The 19,963-nt window shown below is 43.9% G+C and overlaps 1 protein-coding gene and 1 non-coding gene across 2 annotated transcripts; one reads left to right on the forward strand and one right to left on the reverse strand.

The window, feature by feature from the left end:
* Positions 1 to 957: 957 nt before the first annotated feature.
* LOC135906920 (uncharacterized) lies at positions 958 to 18,652 on the forward strand. The gene is made up of 9 exons (XM_070539682.1): positions 958 to 1,004; positions 1,124 to 1,234; positions 6,400 to 6,452; positions 10,542 to 10,607; positions 12,420 to 12,452; positions 13,884 to 13,997; positions 16,010 to 16,051; positions 17,195 to 17,280; positions 18,504 to 18,652. The coding sequence occupies exons 2-8, from the start codon at positions 1,156 to 1,158 to the stop codon at positions 17,228 to 17,230; spliced, it is 423 nt and encodes a 140-aa protein (XP_070395783.1). The 5' UTR covers positions 958 to 1,004; positions 1,124 to 1,155; the 3' UTR covers positions 17,231 to 17,280; positions 18,504 to 18,652.
* Positions 7,726 to 7,798, reverse strand: TRNAS-UGA (transfer RNA serine (anticodon UGA)). The gene has a single exon. It is a non-coding gene; the product is annotated as a tRNA-Ser (tRNA).
* Positions 18,653 to 19,963: the final 1,311 nt, after the last annotated feature.

Below are 19,963 nucleotides of genomic sequence, written 5' to 3' on the forward strand. Positions count from 1 at the left end.
ATTATATTAAGGGACGAAGGGAAATGAATGCCGACGGCTGATGGCATCTCATAGAACAATGAGAGACTTCATTGTAGGACGTCGCTCTTCGCTTTCGTCTTCCATTGTTCAGACTGAGCGCACTGTGTCTAGATATTTCTCTGTGGACTCTTCCATCGAACAGCCAGTTAAATGAAAAAGCCAAGCTGCAGCCTGTCGTAAGTCGAGGCGGCACTCTATTCCTAAGTTCAGAAGCGGAGCAGCAGAAACACCAATACGCAAACCCACTAATCGTTGCGATGTTGCGCAATATCTCTCCGTGTGATTACCTACACGAGAGGCCACACGGCCGGCTTTCCGGGAAATTACAGGTGAGAGGCAGGCTGTACACGCCTCCTCCCCCCACCCTCCTCGCCCCCGTCAAAGCAAGAACAAACAGAAACACGAAGAGTGGACCTGTCTAGTTTGCATGAGCTACATCATTAAAAATGGCGAGACGCAAGAGGCCGTCAGCAAGCGAGCAGGATACGTGTTGCTGACTGCCTCGTATACAAAAAGAGCACACCGGAGAGCGTGTCCGTAAGCGCCATGCAAACCCGTGTGTGTACAGAGTGGCGCATCTCGTGCTTAAGCGGCCGGTAATGCGCTTTCGTTCTCGCCCACGTGGCGTGCACTTTCGGAGTTTCGCGGCGCGTCCTCCCCGCTCTACGAGACGGTCGCCCCCAAGGCTACTTGGTTCTTTGTTGGGGCGTCCTGTCACGTGACGTAACATGGCGAAGCGCCTTGTACAAAGAAAGAGAGAAAGAAAGAAAGAAAGGCAGAAAGAAAGAAAGAAAGAAAGAAAGAAAGAAAGAAAGAAAGAAAGAAAGAAAGAAAGAAAGAAAGAAAGAAAGAAAGAAAGAAAGAAAGAAAGAAAGAAAGAAACGCGGAGGAGATGGATATATAAACCACAGCGAGCCTGTCACGCGACTTCTTGTTCTATGTACGCGACGTGAAACAGGTGACCTCCTTGTCTTACCCAAGAGGTGCGCTTGGTCGGTCGCAATCTGGAGAGTAGATATTAGGTTGGTGTGTCTACGCAGTAGTGAGTGAAACAAGCAGTGTTGCAGTCAATCGACTGCGTGTTGTCTTGCCGTTTGCGCAGTTGTTGCGTCGACAGTGCCAAGGTCGTCTGATATGAAGACCGCCGTGGTGTTTGTGCTGGCCGCCGGCCTTGTGGCGGTGGCGATGAGCGCTGGAGGCCGGGCTTCGCGCCGTGAGTAACCTCCTCTTCCATCTCGCCGGCTTTCTCCGTATAAAGCGACCATAAGCAAACGCATCACGTGACAATAAGCAGTATTTGGTCTGAATTGGCTGTTGCATTCTGTCATTCTGAGTTTTCTGCTCCATATGTCTGCTTTAAGTACACAAACCTGTTAAACAGCTTTAATGGCGTCAAACTACGTTGGTTGACCAGACTACCGCACATGCTTTATCTTAATTATTGGAATACGAGCAGGCCTAAGGCATTGTTCCGCGTTAAATAAAGGTAGATGAATGCAGCTAGTAGAACACATATGCTCTGTGTACATGCATGGCAGCGTCGTATATCGGACACGCAGAATTACTGATTAAGAGAGGATACAACTTCCTTCAACAGGGAGGCTTGTTCTTCCGCAACATCATTATCTGCAAGCACAGCTCATTTATGAAGACACCCGTGTAAAACAATTCCACCGCTTGAAATGACGATTCATTTTACCACCATCAAATTTTGAAATAATTTCATGCAAACATAACGCTCATCTAATGGGCTGCAATTATCACTGCACACCAAGTATAGCTGGATTATTCCGACTGGGAAAAATTTCTTTTATCGGGTACATCGAGTATCAGACAATCTAAGTAAACGGTACCGCTAGAGACTAGAATCATTCGCGCTGCGTTGCAATAAACGCATTCCATTATTTTGCTGACACTTCTATGCTACAGAGTGAACCAACAGTACCTCGCGTCGTCACCATAGATTCCGCCGCATTGTTATACAACGCAATATCCCACACCCGTAGGTCTGGACCATCCGAAGTAACAGTGTTGTCACAGTGGAACCTACCGAGACAGCGGATAGCAGTTGTACTCAACAAAGCACATATTCATGGGTGGCAAATTGGGAATGCCCCCATCCATACACATCGACGTCAAATAATAATATGCATATCTAGGATATCCATGTATTGTATGTATCCATGTATCCATGATATCCATATGTACTATCTAGTCGTAATGGTATTAACCCAACCCAGGCACTTCCAACGAGATAGACTTAGCGTGGCGGTTTTTATTCGGGAAGAACGAAAGCCCGCGGAGTTTAAAACATGCCACGTGACAGCGTGCTCTGTGCGCCCGAATGCGCCACGATTACAGCGCTCACAACCGTGCTTTGCAAAAAACATCGCTGGCTTCGCGCCTTTCGTGCTGCCCGACAGGGATAAACACCAGTGGTTCCGAGATAAACGCCAATTAGTTCTGGCGGCAGTTGAAATACAGCGCGGCTCCCGTTTCTGTGGTGATAATTGCACTCTCGCGCTCGCAGAATGCATGCGGGAAAAAATAACAAGCTCATGAGTTCGAATTAGGGAGCAAGACCCCAACAAGCAAACACGCATTATAACAAGCTTGATGACGTCGTGTGAATAACGCTGGTTGTCACAAAAGGAAGAATTGTAAACTGACACTGAAGGTTGCTTTTTAGCTTTCTGTCCATTCCTTCACGGCAGAGAATTTGTAATTTCATATTATTTACGTGCCTTTTCCACGTCGTACGAAAGTTTCACACAGATGGATAACGGTTGTAGAGATGTATTCGCTGTGACGTCTGTCGAAATATTGTGTTCAAACAAGTCATCTTCTGCCATAATGCAGTTTTGGCACCTTTTCAGTACGTCCGATATATTCTTTTTGATTACGCAAGACGGCATCTTGCTGCAGGCCTCAGTAATCTCTGCGTTTAGCGCTTCCGGTGTAATTGTAAGTTTGCGGTACACTGGGTCTTTCACATGTTCCCACAAGAAGAACTCAAGAGGTGTCAAGTCCGGTGACATTGCAGGCCATGCCGCTGGTCCATGCCACCCGACCCACTGGTGTTTGAAGGCTTCGTCAAGCCAGGCTCGGGCAAGGCTGCTGCTGTGAGCCTGTCATGCTGATACCAAGTTCGCTTTAAAAACGGAAGAGGAAGATCACAACGAAAATCTTCGACTGGGCATTCCAAGATGTCGTTCACGTACCGCTGAGCAGTGAGCATGTGGTAAAAAAATATGGGGCCAATTATTCTTCTGTCAAAGATACCGCACCAAACAATCAATGACCATTGGTACTGGCGCCTGGTCTGCGCCACCCAATGCGGGTTCGTATCGCTCCAGTAATGCGCGTTATGGATATTGACTTTACAATTTCTCGAGAAGGTTGCCTCATCTGTTCAGAGCACTTTGTCAACAAAATCCGGCATTTCGTCACTGTTCACAAGGATCCAATCTGAGAAATCAAGCCGCCATTGAAAGTCTCTTTCTTCCAGCTTTTGATGCAGGTGGAGGTGATCAGGATGCATTTAAGCCTTCCTAAAAACTCTTGACACTGAAGACATTGAAATGCCGACCTCACCACTCACACCACGCACGCTGGAATGAGGGCTTGCAGTCATGAAAGCCAAAATGTCTCCTTCAGCCTCTTCACTGATGGTCCCCTTTCTGTGCCGCGTCTCCTTGAAGCTACTTGTTTCTTTCAGCGTCAAGTAACACCTCACAATTGTGTTCGCGCTAGGTCTTTCCCCACATTGCAGATTTCGGTATACCTTGGCAGCTTTCCTCTTGTCGCCCCATTCCGCTCCCAAGGCTAAGACCATGTTCGCCTTCTGCTCGCTCGAGTACGGCATGCTTTAGGCACTGCAAAAAAATTCTTCACGGCAGTAGTAGACAGTCGAGCTCACATGCATCTAGCCGTTGGCACAGCTAGGAAGAAAAGCGGCGTTGTAACAAATGATGCTCTCTCTCTCTCGCACAGGTTCCAGATCTATGAGGCATGTTCTGTGTGTATTTTTCTATTCCGCATCGACTTGAATGCTGAAAAGAAAATTGCTCTTCTCGTCACATCGGAATAAACGGCTGATGACGGCGCGTTCTTCGGCAACAGGCGCGAGCGGCTGCTGACGAGGCGCTTTTTCGGAGCGCCGTCGCCAGCCGCTACCGGTAATGCCAGAGCAGAGCGAAAGTTGAAGCCCTTTCTCGTAAGTGAAGGGAAGGCGCGGCGCTGGCGATGTTCTTACAAAACACTCATGAGAGTGTTGTAATTGGGGCGCATTCGGGCGCATCATAGAGCTTCTCACTATATTACCTATAGAGGGAAATCTGGCGCTGCTGCGCTGTGGTATGCATGGGAATGCAGGTATATTGCGACTTCAGATTGACATCGTTCTGGGAGAGCCAGGCAAGCACCCTTGCGTCTGTCACAATGATTCATATTCTACTAAAACTGCACGTAAAAAGCTGTTTTAGCTTTATTATTACACAAAAGCATGTTTTTTATGTATAAGAACTTGTTATTGCATGTGCAATTATATGATACTTAAAAAGTATCAGCGGGCCGCTAAAGTTGGGGGACAGACGACAAGATTCGCGCTCACTTTGGAACAGTTTGTTGTCTGTTCTCGCTTTTCTTCCCTTCATCATGCATTGTAGGTGAGTAAAGATGCAATTTGCATGAATGGAAACATTTTATGAATATTTTACTTTAAGAACGCGTTGTGTAGCCATATCCACGTTTTAGACGAAGCCTCCTACAACACCAGCCAACACAAACCTCGCAGACACATGTACCGTCATTCCCACGACAACGCGGCGCCCCTTAAGAAACTCCCACAGACGGTGGCGCCAGATTTCCCTCTTTAGTGTTATAGTGAGAAACTCTATGGGGCACATAGAGCGCGCTGTCCCATGGTGTTTTTTTTTCTTTAGCTCCACGGGCTTTCGTTTTTCCCGAATAAAAACGGCCTTGCTAAGTCTATCTCGTTGGAAGTACCTGGGTTGGGCAATATTTGTGAAGCTCAACAACTTTCCTATTGACGCCTGAACGTTTCAAGCTATACTTCAGAAGTAAATTAATCTGCCTCGGCTAATTACTCTAAAAAGGACGAGCAAGAGAATGGTACTGTGAGTTTAGATAAACGCTAACACTATCCACCCGATTTCTGTTCTGAAGAATGCATAGTTCTTTCTTTCTCAAATTGTTGGTATATATATAAATACATATATATATGGCACTTAACAAAGACAGCTTCGAAGAGCTTAAATCGAATGAAGACAAACGTTATTTATGCAGCAAGTCAATACCTGCTTTTGGAAGTATTCAGAAGTCTCATAACATGAAAGGAGTCATCGTTTGAGCTAGAAGTTACGTGGAGGTAAACAGATATAGTGAGATCGAAACAGAGCGACGTACTTATCCGTAACTACATAAATAGCGCTATTATGAATAATTAAACCACGCCTTAAGATTGTTCACATGGCGAACATCGTAATAATACACAATATAATAACAGCAAAATAAAGCAGTACATAATTGTTAGTGCCGACCGTTTATGACTAAAAAAATGAATGAAATAGCTTCTTTTTGAAATGCCACTAATTAATACCATTGCTCCGTACTCAATGGTATGTCATTCCAAAACTCTACAGCCGGGAATGCAGCAGTGTAGTAGCCAAAATTAGTGCGTACCAGTGGCAACAAAAATTTTTGTCTTAGGCATATCTGTAGTCGGGTTACAGTTAAATAAATTTTATTTTTTACAACACCTCTTTTCCTAATATACCGTTATTAAATACATATGCAAGGATTCCTGGTTTATATTTCACTATTACTCCCTGATAAATCTATGTGTGTTGCTGAAGTAACATAGGTGGCGCTAGTGAATGTTGGATTAATTATTAGGGTGCCCATGGCTTCTTAGTCTTCGAAATATTCATTCGGCAGTATATTGAATGGATAGGTTATTTGCCTGTCACGTCATGCAGTGAGTAGTATGGCTGCGGATTGCCGCATGCTGCATGTTAAATAAAGTAGACAAATTGGAATGTGGTGGTGCTTTAATCAATGTTCTAGTACAGTGACCTATCCTCTGTTTTTTATGACATAGTAGAGAATGTTCATGATGGGAGTTAGTAATATTTCCTGCAAACTGGTAGACGTAAAACCTTTAACAAAAACTATTATCGAGGCCTGTGTGTCAAAACTAAGGTGCAGTCAGTCACCCTAAATACTAAATGGCTTTTCTTTTAACCATTGTCCGTACTGTACACTAAGTTCAGACTCTTCGCTAGTTACTATTCCTTGCCTTTTCGCCGACTCTCATGTGCTGCGCGTGCAATAACAGTTCATTGCGTACATTCACAGGTGAACAATTCACCAAATGGAGGGACTGCATGGCTCAAAAGCTGCCAACTGACGTAAGCATTCTCAAAGGATGAATTTTCGTTTCGAGTGAAGTTGCAGAGAGAATAGCGGTCTTTGGCTCCCGGGCAAGCCTCCCTTTATAGATTTAAAGCGGTCACTCGCAGTGGAGACTTACTGTGTTGAAAGTACCGGCTGTGCTGCTAAATCCATATCTTGTGCCTTGAGAGGGAAAGAAGTGAGAAGATATGAAAGGCAGAAAGAAAAATAACAACAAACTAAGTTAAATATTATTATTATATTTAAAAACGACAAAACACGGCCAGAAACCGTATTCCTTAAGGGCCAATTTCTATTTCCCATTAATTTCGTCGTCGGTTTTTGGCTCAAATACGAGCGAGCCGCTATTACGGTCAGCCACTCAACGCTTCCGATAAGGACAAAACTGTAATGCATGTCTCCAAAGTACGGTCCCTGATATGCAAGCGTCAGAGTTTCGCCATCTACTGAGTGGCGTCAGAAAAGAAGCGTCAAACTGGATAGAAATGCTGAAACAAGCTTGATTAGTACTTCCTGAATACAATGTGTCAGATTTAGATTGAGCCAGAATAGAAAGCCCAAACATAATGCCAAAGTAGCTAAATTTTTTAAAAAAACGGCCAGCGATGCCACATCGAAATTTTCGCTGCACTAGCTTTCCGTGACACCTTCTTTCCTCATCCCTAATCCACATTTCCAAACTTCTGCAGGGTAGCCAACCCGACAGCCGTATAGTTATTCTCTCTGATTCTTAACGTGTTTTTTTTTTCTCTCTTCCTCTTGACAACGCCCTCTCCGAGCTTGTTTATTGCTTATCAAAAGCAAACGAAACGGGTCACACTCTACATGGATGTACGCCGAAACTCAATGCGCAAACCTTTGAGAGCTTCTGCTGCAATTAAAACGACGCAAAGACGCTATAGCGACGCGACTGTTGCCTCCAAGGCAGGCGAAGGATAAGATGGGCTCACGTGCCAGTTGCGCGAGAATAGAACACGCTAGCGCGCCCGACCTGAGCGGCCACGGTGTATATATATATATATATATATATATATATATATATATATATATATATATATATATATATATATATATATATATATATATATATATATATATATATATATATATATATATATTTATTTATTTATTTATTTATTTATGTAGTCATATAATGAGAAGCCAACAAACACTGACACCAAGTACAACATAGGGGAAATTGCATGTGCTTAATAAATGAAATAAAGTAATCATAAATTAATGGAAATTAAAGTGGATGAAAAAACAACTTGCCGCAGGTGGGAACCGAACCCACAACCTTCGCATGTCACGTGCGATGCTCTACCAATTGAGCTACCGCGGCGGCGTTTCCCCATCCACTTTCTTGGGTATTTATGTGTACTAGTAGAACCCTGGGAGTGTTAGCCAGCGCCCCCACTCACAGACCTTGGCGGCGGACGTGGAACGTCTTTTTTGCCGCAGGCGTCACGAGAACGTGATCTTTTTCGGGTGAAGGCAACTGGTCAATAAACCCACATATGCTACCTGAAGGCATCAATGTTGCCGGATTCGAGACCCTCGTTATGTAACGTTACATAACGAGGGTCTCGAGGGTCTCGAGTGTTACATAATCCGGCAACATTGATGCCTTCAGGTAGCATATGTGGGTTTATTGACCAGTTGCCTTCAACCGAAAAAGATCACGTTCTCGTGACGCCTGCGGCGAAAAAGACGTTCCACGTCCGCCGCCAAGGTCTGTGAGTGGGGGCGCTGGCTAACACTCCCAGGGTTCTACTAGTACACATAAATACCCAAGAAAGTGGATGGGGAAACGCCGCCGCGGTAGCTCAATTGGTAGAGCATCGCACGCGACATGCGAAGGTTGTGGGTTCGGTTCCCACCTGCGGCAAGTTGTTTTTTCATCCACTTTAATTTCCATTAATTTATCATTACTTTATTTCATTTATTAAGCACATGCAATTTCCCCTATGTTGTACTTGGTGTCAGTGTTTGTTGGCTTCTCATTATATGACTAATAATTATCGGGTGCCTCGGTTAACCCCCTTTCTTCTCGTTTATATATATATATATATTTATATATATATATATATATATATATATATATATATATATATATATATATATATATATATATATATATGTGTGTATATATATTGATACCTCCCCCCCCCCCGCCGCGGTCGGAATCAAACCCGCTACCTCGAGCTCAGCGGCGCAACGTAAACAATTAGGCTTAGCCACTGGGCTAAGCTTAAGCAAGTCGGGGGCGACTTTGTCCTTCGTCATGAGACGCCAAAACACTCGGCGTCATACCCGGGCTGGGGTACGTGTTATATGCAGACGATATTACCCTATGGCCAACCAGCGGCTCGTTAGGACAAAAAGAACAAATCCTGCAAGAAGCAGCGACCATTGTTGAAATCTTCGCTCGCAGCAGCGGAATGAGCTGCGCTCCTCATAAATCAGAATTTATCAGGATCAGAGGTCGAGGCCGTCAAACTCACGAGCCGGTCAGTCTCTTTCTAGGAGACAGCCAGATAAGAGAGGTCCAGAAAATGCGAGTCCTTGGACTGTGGCTGCAAAGCAACAAACGAGTAGACCGCACCATTAGAACCGTTATAGGACTACGGTGAAAGAGATCTCCCGTATGATTCGTAGAGTAACAACTTATCACCGAAAAGGGATCAAGGAAGCAGAGACGATCCGGCTCGTTCAGGCTTTTGGGCTAAGTCGTCTCACATATAGCCTGCCTTTCCAGGACCCCACGAAAACAGAACCAAAGGCCCTAGATGCGTTGATCGGAACGTCGTACGAAGCGGCTGTCGGCCCCTCTACAGAACGCCTGCTGGCCCTCGGGATTCACAATAACTACGAGGAGCTACGGGCAGTGACGCTCATATCTCAACGGGAGAGGCTTAGCTTAACCTCCTCACGCAGAAAATTACTTTGCCGCGTGGGTTACCCGACTCGCCCACAGTATGCGGGAGAAGAACTCGAATTTCTGCCCAAAGTCCTTCGTGAAATGGTCATAGTAGCCCCAATCCCCAAGAACATGACTCCGAAATACCACCGGGGTCGTAGAAGTGCTCGAGCTCGAAAGTTAATGAAGCAATTCGGCGAAAACCCGGATACAGTCTACACAGATGTCGCTTGATATGGTGCTTACAAGTACGCCCTCGCAGTAGTAGGAGCGGCCGCAGATCAAGGGATTGTGACTTGCGCCACGGCTAGAGTTGCATCTGCGAATACCGCAGAAGCTGCAGCCATCGCACTAGCTATTAAAACTAAGGACGCTCTGGGACTATCGTCGATAGCTCTTACAGATTTCCAAATCGCATGTAGACTCTTCGTCACAGGGAGGCTACCACACAGCACCACTCACCTATTAGAATCCAATCTAACACAGAAACACATGATCCTCTGGTGCCCGGGTCACGCAGAACTCGAAAGCAATGAGAGAGCGGTCAGCGCAGCTCGTGCTTTTGTTAACCGTGCGCCCAACCACTCTGACGAAAACGCCTTCTTACCACGAGACATCCTTCAGCACCGACGGCGCGAGCGAAGAAAGCACAGTCCACCACACCCTGACCTATCCAGGCGGGACTCTTATGACTGGCGCCGAATACAGACGCACACATTCCCAAACTTTTATTTGAAACATGAAATTCACCCAACGCTGTACAGCGTTCGCTGTCTTTGGTGCGGAGGCCGGCCAACTCTCGCCCACATTACGTGGGACTGCCAGAACAGGCCACCCAAAATTAATACACCAAAAATAGCCGGCAAACTTTCCGAAAGGTAGCAGTGGGAGACTTGGCTCGCCAGCGAGGATCGGGAGATGCAACTAGCGCTCCTCGACTAGCCACTCACTTTCTGCACTTTTTTTTAATAAACGTTCTGATATATATATTCATTCGTGAGTCGCTAAAGTAAATGGAAGTACTTGTGGCTCCCGTGAGCAGTATGTGAGCGACGTTTAAGATGCCATAACGACACCAATAAATATGGAAGATTGATGTTTAAAATGTGATCGAGCTTATAGCGCTACTCTCGACGCTGGTCTGCTTTCTTTTTTTTTTCCTCAGAAAGCACAGGAGTACGAAAACTGCCGCAACCACTCCCGTGGCACTGAGATGCGCAAGTTCAGACAGGTGAGAAATGCTCTTTCCCCGCCAGCGTCTGCATCTCACTATTAAAAATGATGCACCATATATACAAAAGTGAAACTGGCATTGTAAAAAATCGGTATTCCAAATCACTTCGGTATATTTCAGAAAGAAAAGTCAATGCCAACAAAAAAATAGAGAAACATTCCGTTGTGCTGATGCCGCCATAACGATTTTCTTTCCCTTTTTTCTTGTGCAATTGGAGATTTGAATAAGCTGCAAAGTGCTCCGGTTCATTCGCAGAATATTCTAAGTGTTGTCAAAATGCGTTCTACTCAATTATTGATATGTCCGAAATGTGTAAAATTTGTCGCTTGTAGTACACAAGATTGTATGCAACTAACGTTTCTTTTTATGAGTGCTTGTTTGTGATTGTTGATTATTTATGCCATGCTTATACGTCTTCACAGTGCGACTTCAACTATATGCCTATTCTAGGTTTAACTAAATCTCCCTAATAACATTTTATGGGTGATGTATAGGTAGGTATAGTAAGTAAAATAAGTTAACGAATTAATATTATTAACTCCGTTCTTCTCCTACGTTAGTCGTTTGAATATTGGAATAACCTTAATTGTTACCAAACAATGGCTTATACCCATGCAAACTAAGCAATCGCACATTCAATGCTGAGCTATAAAACAGCACACATACAATAACACCAACAAACGAGCGGTGTAGAAATTGCAAGTTATGATAGGCGACGTAAGCAACAACCTATAGTAAATATAGCTTACCCAATTGACACGGCAGAGAAGACCAACTACTTTGTCACGTGCGTTCTGCGCTGGTTTTTTTCTGACAATGCCCCATCTTTTCGCGCAGCTCTTAAGTGATCCCGCAGTGCCACTAAAAAAACAAACACTCCGCTTACAAACAGCTAGCTCTTGATCCCAGCCACGGAGGCGGCATATCGATGGGGGCAAAATGTGAAAACGCCGGCGTACCATGCATGGAGTGCACTTTAAAAAGAAAAAACCAGATGATCCCAATTAGTGCGGAGTCCCTCGACGGCGCGTGTCATAATCATATCCTGCTACTGGCATGTAAAGCACCAGAATTTCGTTTTAATTTAACGCTCTTGATAATAAGCGAAGGGGCCTTCCACCTGCCTCCTTGGAAGCTTATGAAATTCGTATTGACACAAGGTTTTTCTAGCGCTCGTCTTTCCTTTCGCCTGTCACTGTTTCACTGTTTTCTTTCTCTATTTTCTTTAGCCTTCTTGCGCTATAAAGCATCATGTTAAGTAAACACTAACTCTCCCAAGACGTTATCCTTAAAAAGAAAACCCTGCTTCTGAGTCACGTCTAACTTTAATATCAGGCAACAGCTGAATTGCTCTCATTATATAGGCTATGACTAACACATCCCAATGAAATTTCTTTTTTTCATTTAAGAAAGCAGCTAAATTCTGTTCTATTGTTCATGGTCGTATAATATTCATGAAAAGCTTCAAAGATTTGCCAATTCTCACGGAACTTGCAGAACGGCAACAAAATTGACATTTCAGGCTATAACTTAGCAATTTCGCAATACAAATAGGCAGGGTAATTATTTCAACTGTCAGAAAACAAATTTCACTTTTCACACATGCTTTTAAACCACACTTTCGCTTGACTCTGTTTACCAGTATGCATAAGAGAGCCTCATATTGCACCAGCAGCCTTAGGGACTTAATGTTTCCAACTGTGGTAACAGCATTATTTTTCTTCCTTTTGTGGTATTTGCACTGTATATTTCGGATTTATGTTTAGTCGTGCATTGCGGTATCTGACAATTTGCTGCTGTTCTTTGCAGGGTCTGGAGTGCGTTCTGAAAAGCTACAACCTCGTAAGTTGACCCCATGGTAGATATTTGCACTTCTTTATTATTCATGTCGAAAATATGTGTAAAGAATTAAGTATTCTTATTCTTCATCTAATTTTGTTGTGAGCAGTCAGGAAGCCTCTTAATGAACATAATATACCTGCTCTACGCGAAATATTTGTATCATGATTTCTGCTCCCGGTGACCAGTTCATTTTTCTCTTTCTTTTCATCTCTATCATACCTCTATCAAAAATCTGTATGAAAGCGTTCTACAATAATTTATTTATGTAAACTGATCGTGGATTTCGCGTATATGTGTATTTATTTTTATCTTCATTTTTTTATTTTTGTCAGCATCGTTATATGCAAAGCGCACGCTTTCGGTCAACCGCTGCGATGCTGCCCTGTGTGTGAGATGGCCAGGTTCTTCTCAAGCTGCAAACTGCCGCTTTTCCCCCTGACCATCCTCGCAACTTTGTTACAGAATAAATTCAATTCACTTCAATTCAGTGTATGAGAATGCGGCAACCTTTGCGAATTATAAGTTTGTTTTAGAAGACGATATCACAATCGCACATGTACTCTCTGCAGCGAAAGCGTATACAAGAGCGTAAAAGTCGCCTCCGATAGATACTCTGCATGTTTACGTCCAGAACGTTTCTCCTTGCTATAAAAATGTTTTGAGTCAATGAAGCCGTAACCAGATCTCACAGTTACTCAAATTGTTCTAACTTGATTTCGCCTTTCCATGTAATCGAAAGCGAAAAAACATGAATACTACAAAGAAAAGCACGCTATGCAGAAACCAGACCCACAACGCTTACCCGTCGCTTCAGATATTCGCTACCAAGTCTGCTTCATTAGTGGCCGGTCATCGCCAAGTTTGATGTATTTACTCATAACTGTATGAAAAATATTTTTATGAGTGCTCCTTGCAATGGCGGCCGATTTGAAATGTAAATTTAAATGACTGGTTTTAAGCGTCGCCACCAAGCGACCAACAGAACCATGCATCCATGCTGCACCTGTGCCACTAAATCTTTCGGTGTTGGATATTATCGAATGCTATGATGCTGAGCGTCAGAGCCAGAAAGCGTATGCCGTTTAAGGACAGATATCTCGTATCATCCTACGCGAACGCGAAAGTGAATGACGCCCGCGAATGAGCTTACACTTTGATGCAGCGGTACTAAACTCAGTGCCCAAACCTCTCATTCCTCGAGTGAAAGAGTGCTTCATTTATTATGCTTCACGACACCTCAGGCCACAGCGCCTATCTCAAGCGTGATAGTGATGCTGCAGCGAGCATAGAAACGCTAAAATTATCTGCACGACGAAATGAGTAACTCATTGACAATACGCTGTCAAGCTGCTTTCAATTTATTATGATATGTTGGGAGCAACAAGAATAACCGCATGTATGTTCTGTGGTGCGCGTAATCCGTGTTTACAGGTTGAAAGGAACGACGTCAACTTGAACCGTATGAAGGAGCTGGCTCAGAATGTCACAAAGCCGGAACTAAGGGCTGCTTTTGAAGAGTGTCCCCAGGACGAACACAACCACAAAGTGAGTCGCTATTACTTTCAACTGGTTTCTGTGCGCTTCCTAACTAGTCTCGACATGGCTACCCTAAGCAAACGCCAACTAAACAGCACCACAGCTTTTTGGGCTTCTTGGTACGTGATTCGAATAGCAATGAATAGCGCGCAGAGGGCGAGACAGTAAAATTTCGTCGCACACAAGAACAGTACGAGCGCTCGTACTGTTCGTGTGTGTGTAGAAATTTTACTGTCTCGTCCTCTGCACTCTATTTATTGCTATTGAAGCCAACTAAGCTCAGAGCAGACGACGCGGAGTTGGTGAACTTAATGGGGCACTCGCCCCTGCTGTCGGCTAAGAAGGTTACAAGAAACTACATAAGAAGAGTATATATAACACGGTGCCCTGCTGTGGCATTCATGTAAACGCGGCTCATGGTTACAGCGCAAATACCTTCATTGTATCAATGCGCCGATTCGAGGAGCAGGAACCGACAGGATGGCGAACAGCCACCGAGCAGACGACGCGGCGCTGATGCAAACATCATGAGGAGCTTTCGTCTTTAATATTGGCTAACGAGTGTTGCAGCTTCCTCGGTGCCAAGGAGGTTTAAACGTCCTTGCGCAGTGCTAGCTGCAAAGAAATGCTGAAATAAGAGTAGAAGCCGTTTTTGCAGTCGTTTTGGCGTCTCTGGAGACCTTATAACCCACTACACGAGCGCCGTGCATGCACCGTCCATACCATGAGAGCACGTTCATCACACCAGTCAATCTTGGGAATTAAATAAGAAGGCGTGAAGCTTTTTATTGCGGGCTATAACTGACCTTTTCGGGAACACACGGTTTTGCATGGCACGTACATGGAGGGTCCTTTTGCAAATTCTCCAGCAGAGCGTTCCTATCACCTTGGTATTTTGGACAACACCACGGAAAGTGTTCAATCTCTCCTGCCTCTTCAAACGTAGATTCGTTACGCCCCATATTAAATAACCATGCTGGTGTATAAACAGATTCTATACTGCGAGGAAGGTGTTCTTAAGTTACAACACAGCCCTTCTCTACAGCACGCACATCGAGCAAGTTTTCAGTGTCGCTGCCAGATATCTTCGCAAGAAAACGAGAGAATATTGCCGAAGAAAATTTCGAAAAGTAATAATTTTCTATCAGATAAACACCTTGTGAAGGACTGCGGAAAGCGCATTGAAAGAGCTGGTCCAGCTCTTTCTATTTATTGTATTTCTGCAGTGCTAATAAATGTAGGGTGGAAAGTAACGTTAATATAATCGATTGCTTCTTAGTATTTGCTCAGTTACTTTCATGCGGCTGTAGTTAGTAACTGTATTCAATTAAATTTTGAAGCAAGTAATTGTAACTGTAATCAGTTACATTTTTCTGTAACGTGTAGAAGTCTGGTCTCAAGCCAAGTTTGGTCTCCTTGGTTTCTTTTTTCACACAATTATGTTTTTCTAGTATCTAATTCTATAACATCTCATCGAATAAGGAGCGCTGTGTATGTCGTCTATCACTGTCCTTGTCCTTTGCGCTGTACATTATTTTTGATCATGAATTACCAACTAGCCCAAGCAACCACCCTAGCTAACGGGAGGACGGCGGGAGAGGTGTTACTGAAGTTTCTCTTCTTTTTTTTTTACATCTATTGCTTCTCGTCCTTTCTATCAAGTTTGACCTACAAAACAACCTATAAAACATATAGAAGTTGCATATGTAACCGCACCTATAGTGTGGCATGTTTTTATTGGACGTACATGTCACTAATGTTGCTCACTTAAATTTTTTGAGGCCTCCCAAACATAAACATTCAAGGTATAAGCTATGCAGGATGCCTACAAAGTGCATATGCAGAGTAACGCTGAAAGGAGGTTCGGTCGTTTTGCGTGATTACGTCACTAAGCTGCTGCTCAATTCTGGAGCAAATCTACTGAGCGCATTGTTTTTGATAGGTGGAAGCTCCATTCCATTTTCCCGTGAACGAACGCTTTCTGTTCTTTTCCTCAAATGGCGCTCCCTTTCTCGGTCCAGGTCGCAAAGGCCGTGAAGTGCGTCATCGACCACCTCGAAACGGTGAGTTGTACCGCGTTTAGGAATAAGTCATTCCAGCAGACAAAATAGCAGAAGCGCGAGGATGTTGAAAGGAGGGATGGATGGAGTTCTTGGAATACCTTGCCGGGAACGGGTTAACCACACTACTTAACTGCATTCAAGTCGCAACGATGAATCAGTGGTCGCGCCTCCAGCGGCTGCTTCTATCCCTAAGCCAAAACTTCAGCGGGAGTTTAATGATCACCAATACAATATTCAATGAAAGTATTGAAGGGCTCTGGTGCTACCTTGGTTGAAAATGCTGCCATATTTAGAGGCATCCTGTCGACAGAGCTTCGGCTGCCTCTTCTGATTTTGGACTAAGTGCTTAATTATTTATTTTCTTCCCTTATTATTTTCGTGCGTAGCCGTATAACACTTTGCCTCATGCGTAGTACGGCCACGAAATATTCAAGTATATGTTATTCTACGAGACTATAGCTTTGAAGTTTCTGGCCAAAAAAAAATGGAAACAACTTGTGGCGCATTCCTGGAGCCCATATACTGAACCATCCGCTTGCACTTTACATGAGCACGCCGTAGGCAGTGACTGGCCTCATTTGTGGAGCTAAAATATTCACCCAAACTTACCTATTCCAAACTAACGCATTGTTTTTCACGAGTAATCTATAATATTCGATGTCAGCCTCTGCTTTCGGAGTCAGTTAATGTCTGTTAATTAGGTGACTAATTGTTGACACGATAAAATGAGGCCCGCTGCAGCTGATAATGCGTCACATAAGTCGACTCATGTATTTGCTCTCCTGCGTGTTATATACATTTTTTTTTCATCTTATCTGAATCACAGGGTGGACATACTTCGCCTAAACTACAGGGGCCAAATTATCAAAGCTTTTGTTTCGTAAGTGTTGTGTTGCCGTTGGCCGACCGGCCTTCACGAATAAAAGTTCAGCCTCAGGATCGGCTGGAATTTGCTCTTATGAACAATTGTAGCGTTAGAGCTTTTTGTGAATACCCGCACGCCCAAGTTAGTCACTTGTTGCAAGTTCGTCCTGCAGTGCGCATACACATGCTTACCCTATCTTTTCGCCTTGTCGTTCTTCTGCGGCTGAATGCGACAGAATTATCACAGTATGTCACACTTTATCATACGCTGTTACGCAGTCCTGCCCTGTACCTGCCGGTGAGGACAGGGAGTGACTGACGTCGTTGTGACGTCAGACATTCCATTGGATAACCACTGCACATAGGTATGTCTGCCTGTATCCCATTTTACTTAAATAATCGCTTGCTTGCAAACAAAACATTGACATGAATGTATAGTGATTCCTGGTAAATAGAACTCGCGTAAACAAAACTCTAAACAAAACAAAGCTCTTTTTTTTATCATTTCTATTAAGATTCCTCGGATAACGGAAACAGCTTTCTTCCGAAGGCATCACGACATGAGCAATTCCTCGACTTATGAGCGCCCAATGTAGTCTCACCAAGAAGTGAAAAAAGGGCCATTTCATCACGGTAAACCGCGATAAAAAAAAAAACATTCATAACGTCAAGAGAGCTGCCGCACTGCCGATGGTATTCTAAAATAATCCCTGAGCATTGGGTAAAGGCTTTCAGATGTGGGATAGTAAAATGACCTCAAGCACTTGGTTATACTCTTTTGGCCCTTTCTTTTATAAATAATGCGTGAGGAAGACCACAGCTTGTTCTATGAACAATATGCTTGCTTTGTAAGTAAATACATATATGCAAGAGAATATTTAAATTAAGGGCTCAATTGTGCGAGCTTACTTTACGTGCCCGGAAAGGAAACAGAATGACAAAGAACAAAGCACACACACTTACACGCGCGCGCTGGCGCACGCACACACACACACACACACACACACACACACACACACACACACACACACACACACACACACACACGCACGCACGCACGCACGCACGCACACGCACACACGCACACACACATTATATGCTAATTAAGGTATACTTCACAGCACGCGATATTTCAGGTTTATTCTGATCAAAAAAAATTATCACCCTTTCTAAGATTCTGTGCGCAGATACCCATAACTGAAGGTTGTAATGCTTCTTTTGTACACAAATGTAATCTCAACGTCTGTCAAGAAACCATTTAACTTCATAAAAATAATAATATCGTTTGTGGATCGATCGCACTGTGTGCAGGTTGTAGTAAACAATTTCGTATCATGTGAACAAATGATGCGTAGACGCGATAACATGTTTTCGAATGGTAGAAAAAAAGTCTCCCCAAACGTTATTCTTGGAAAATTAAAGTGTTCGTTTAATGGGGGCGCATGCATATTTTGTGTGTGAAATACAATGTTGAGATAAATTAAACGGAGGTATTCTCGGCAGTAGGCATAAGACTATGTGGGCATTTTTTCTTGTCACAAACGACTGAACTATATAAAGCATCTTTTGGTTGTTGTTTTTCTTTCAGATGAACCAGTAAACTCGTGTTGTAGTGCTTGCTATTATCTTTAATACCACAAGTGCGAATAGAAGAAGCGCCCTATCGGAAAAGCTATCAAGCCGAACGGACAACACTGCAATTTTTTCGAATGCAAATAAAAAATGTTACCTACAGATTGTGCTGGTATTGTCGTCATCATGCTTCGCTACGTCAGTTCTTTCGACGATACATGCATGCTGACATCGTATTATGACCACATAAAGCCAACAGACATTGAAGCCGATGAAAGCATCGGGTAAATTAGGTGTAATTGAAATGTAAGTGTGGAAAATAATTAAGAAAAGAGAAATGGAGGTGGTCGAAAAGATAGCTTGTCGCCGGTGGAAGCCGAGTCCACACCCTCCGCATTACGCGTACGTTGCACTACCAGTTGTGCTACGGAGAAGGCTGTCGATCCGGCCACTAACTTAAGTATTTGTGTTTACTAGACCTAACCCTAGGAGTGTTAGCCAGCGCCACTCAGAGCAATGGTGGTCGGATGTGGAACATCCTTTTTTGCCCGACGGCGTCACGTAACACGTGATCTCAGGTGAGTGAGTGAGTGAGTGAGGAAACTTTTATTGTAGGTCCGGCGAGAACGTGATCTCAGGTGAATAGGCACGTGGCTAATAAACCCTCGCATGCTGCCTAATGACGTAAAGACTGCCACATTCGAGACCTTTGCTATGAATAAACGTGAGAAGAGGGGAAACCGAGGGGCTCGATTTTGTTAATCATGACCACATAAAGCCAACAGACAATAAACCAAGAGAAATATCGGGGAAATTAGCTGTAGTTGATATGCCAAAAATAATGACGGCAAGGGGAAATCAGAGTGGGCGAAAGGATGACTTGTCGCCTGTGGCAGCCGAACCGACGACCTCCGCATTACGCGTGGTTCGGCTTCCATCGGCGAGACAAGTTCTTTTCGTCCACCTTCGTTTCTCTTTTCTTCATTACTTTCTACATTACCATTTCACCTACAGCTAATTTCGCCGATGCTTTCTTTGGCTTCATTGTCTGTTGGCTTTCTATGGCCATGATTAACAAAATCGAGCCGCTCGACTCCCCTTCGTGACATCGTATCATGTGCTTCAGCAGAAAAGTTGAAACGAATCACTAGCCATTATAATGTGCTCGTGTTTGCACAGACCTTTTATAAAAGAGCAGTATGTAGAGCGTCAAAGTCACAAGCCAAAGCTTAAGTTTCTATACTACAAGCCAATCTAGCCTGCGGTAGTTTTTTCTCGTGTACAATAATAATTTTGAACACATTTCCGCCGACGCCACTGTCATGCCGTATCATGGTGTCTACGTCCGTATAAAATTCATGCTACTTTGAGCACAAAAATTGCGTACGTTATTCATAGTCCACAGTAATATTAGCCGCAGTCGCGAATACCCCGCAAGGTAAGCAGCTCTGGGCGAAGTAGCGACACCTACTACCC

The sequence above is a fragment of the Dermacentor albipictus genome, chromosome 5 (genome assembly GCF_038994185.2).
Source record: "Dermacentor albipictus isolate Rhodes 1998 colony chromosome 5, USDA_Dalb.pri_finalv2, whole genome shotgun sequence".
Classification (NCBI taxonomy): Eukaryota; Metazoa; Arthropoda; class Arachnida; order Ixodida; family Ixodidae; genus Dermacentor; species Dermacentor albipictus.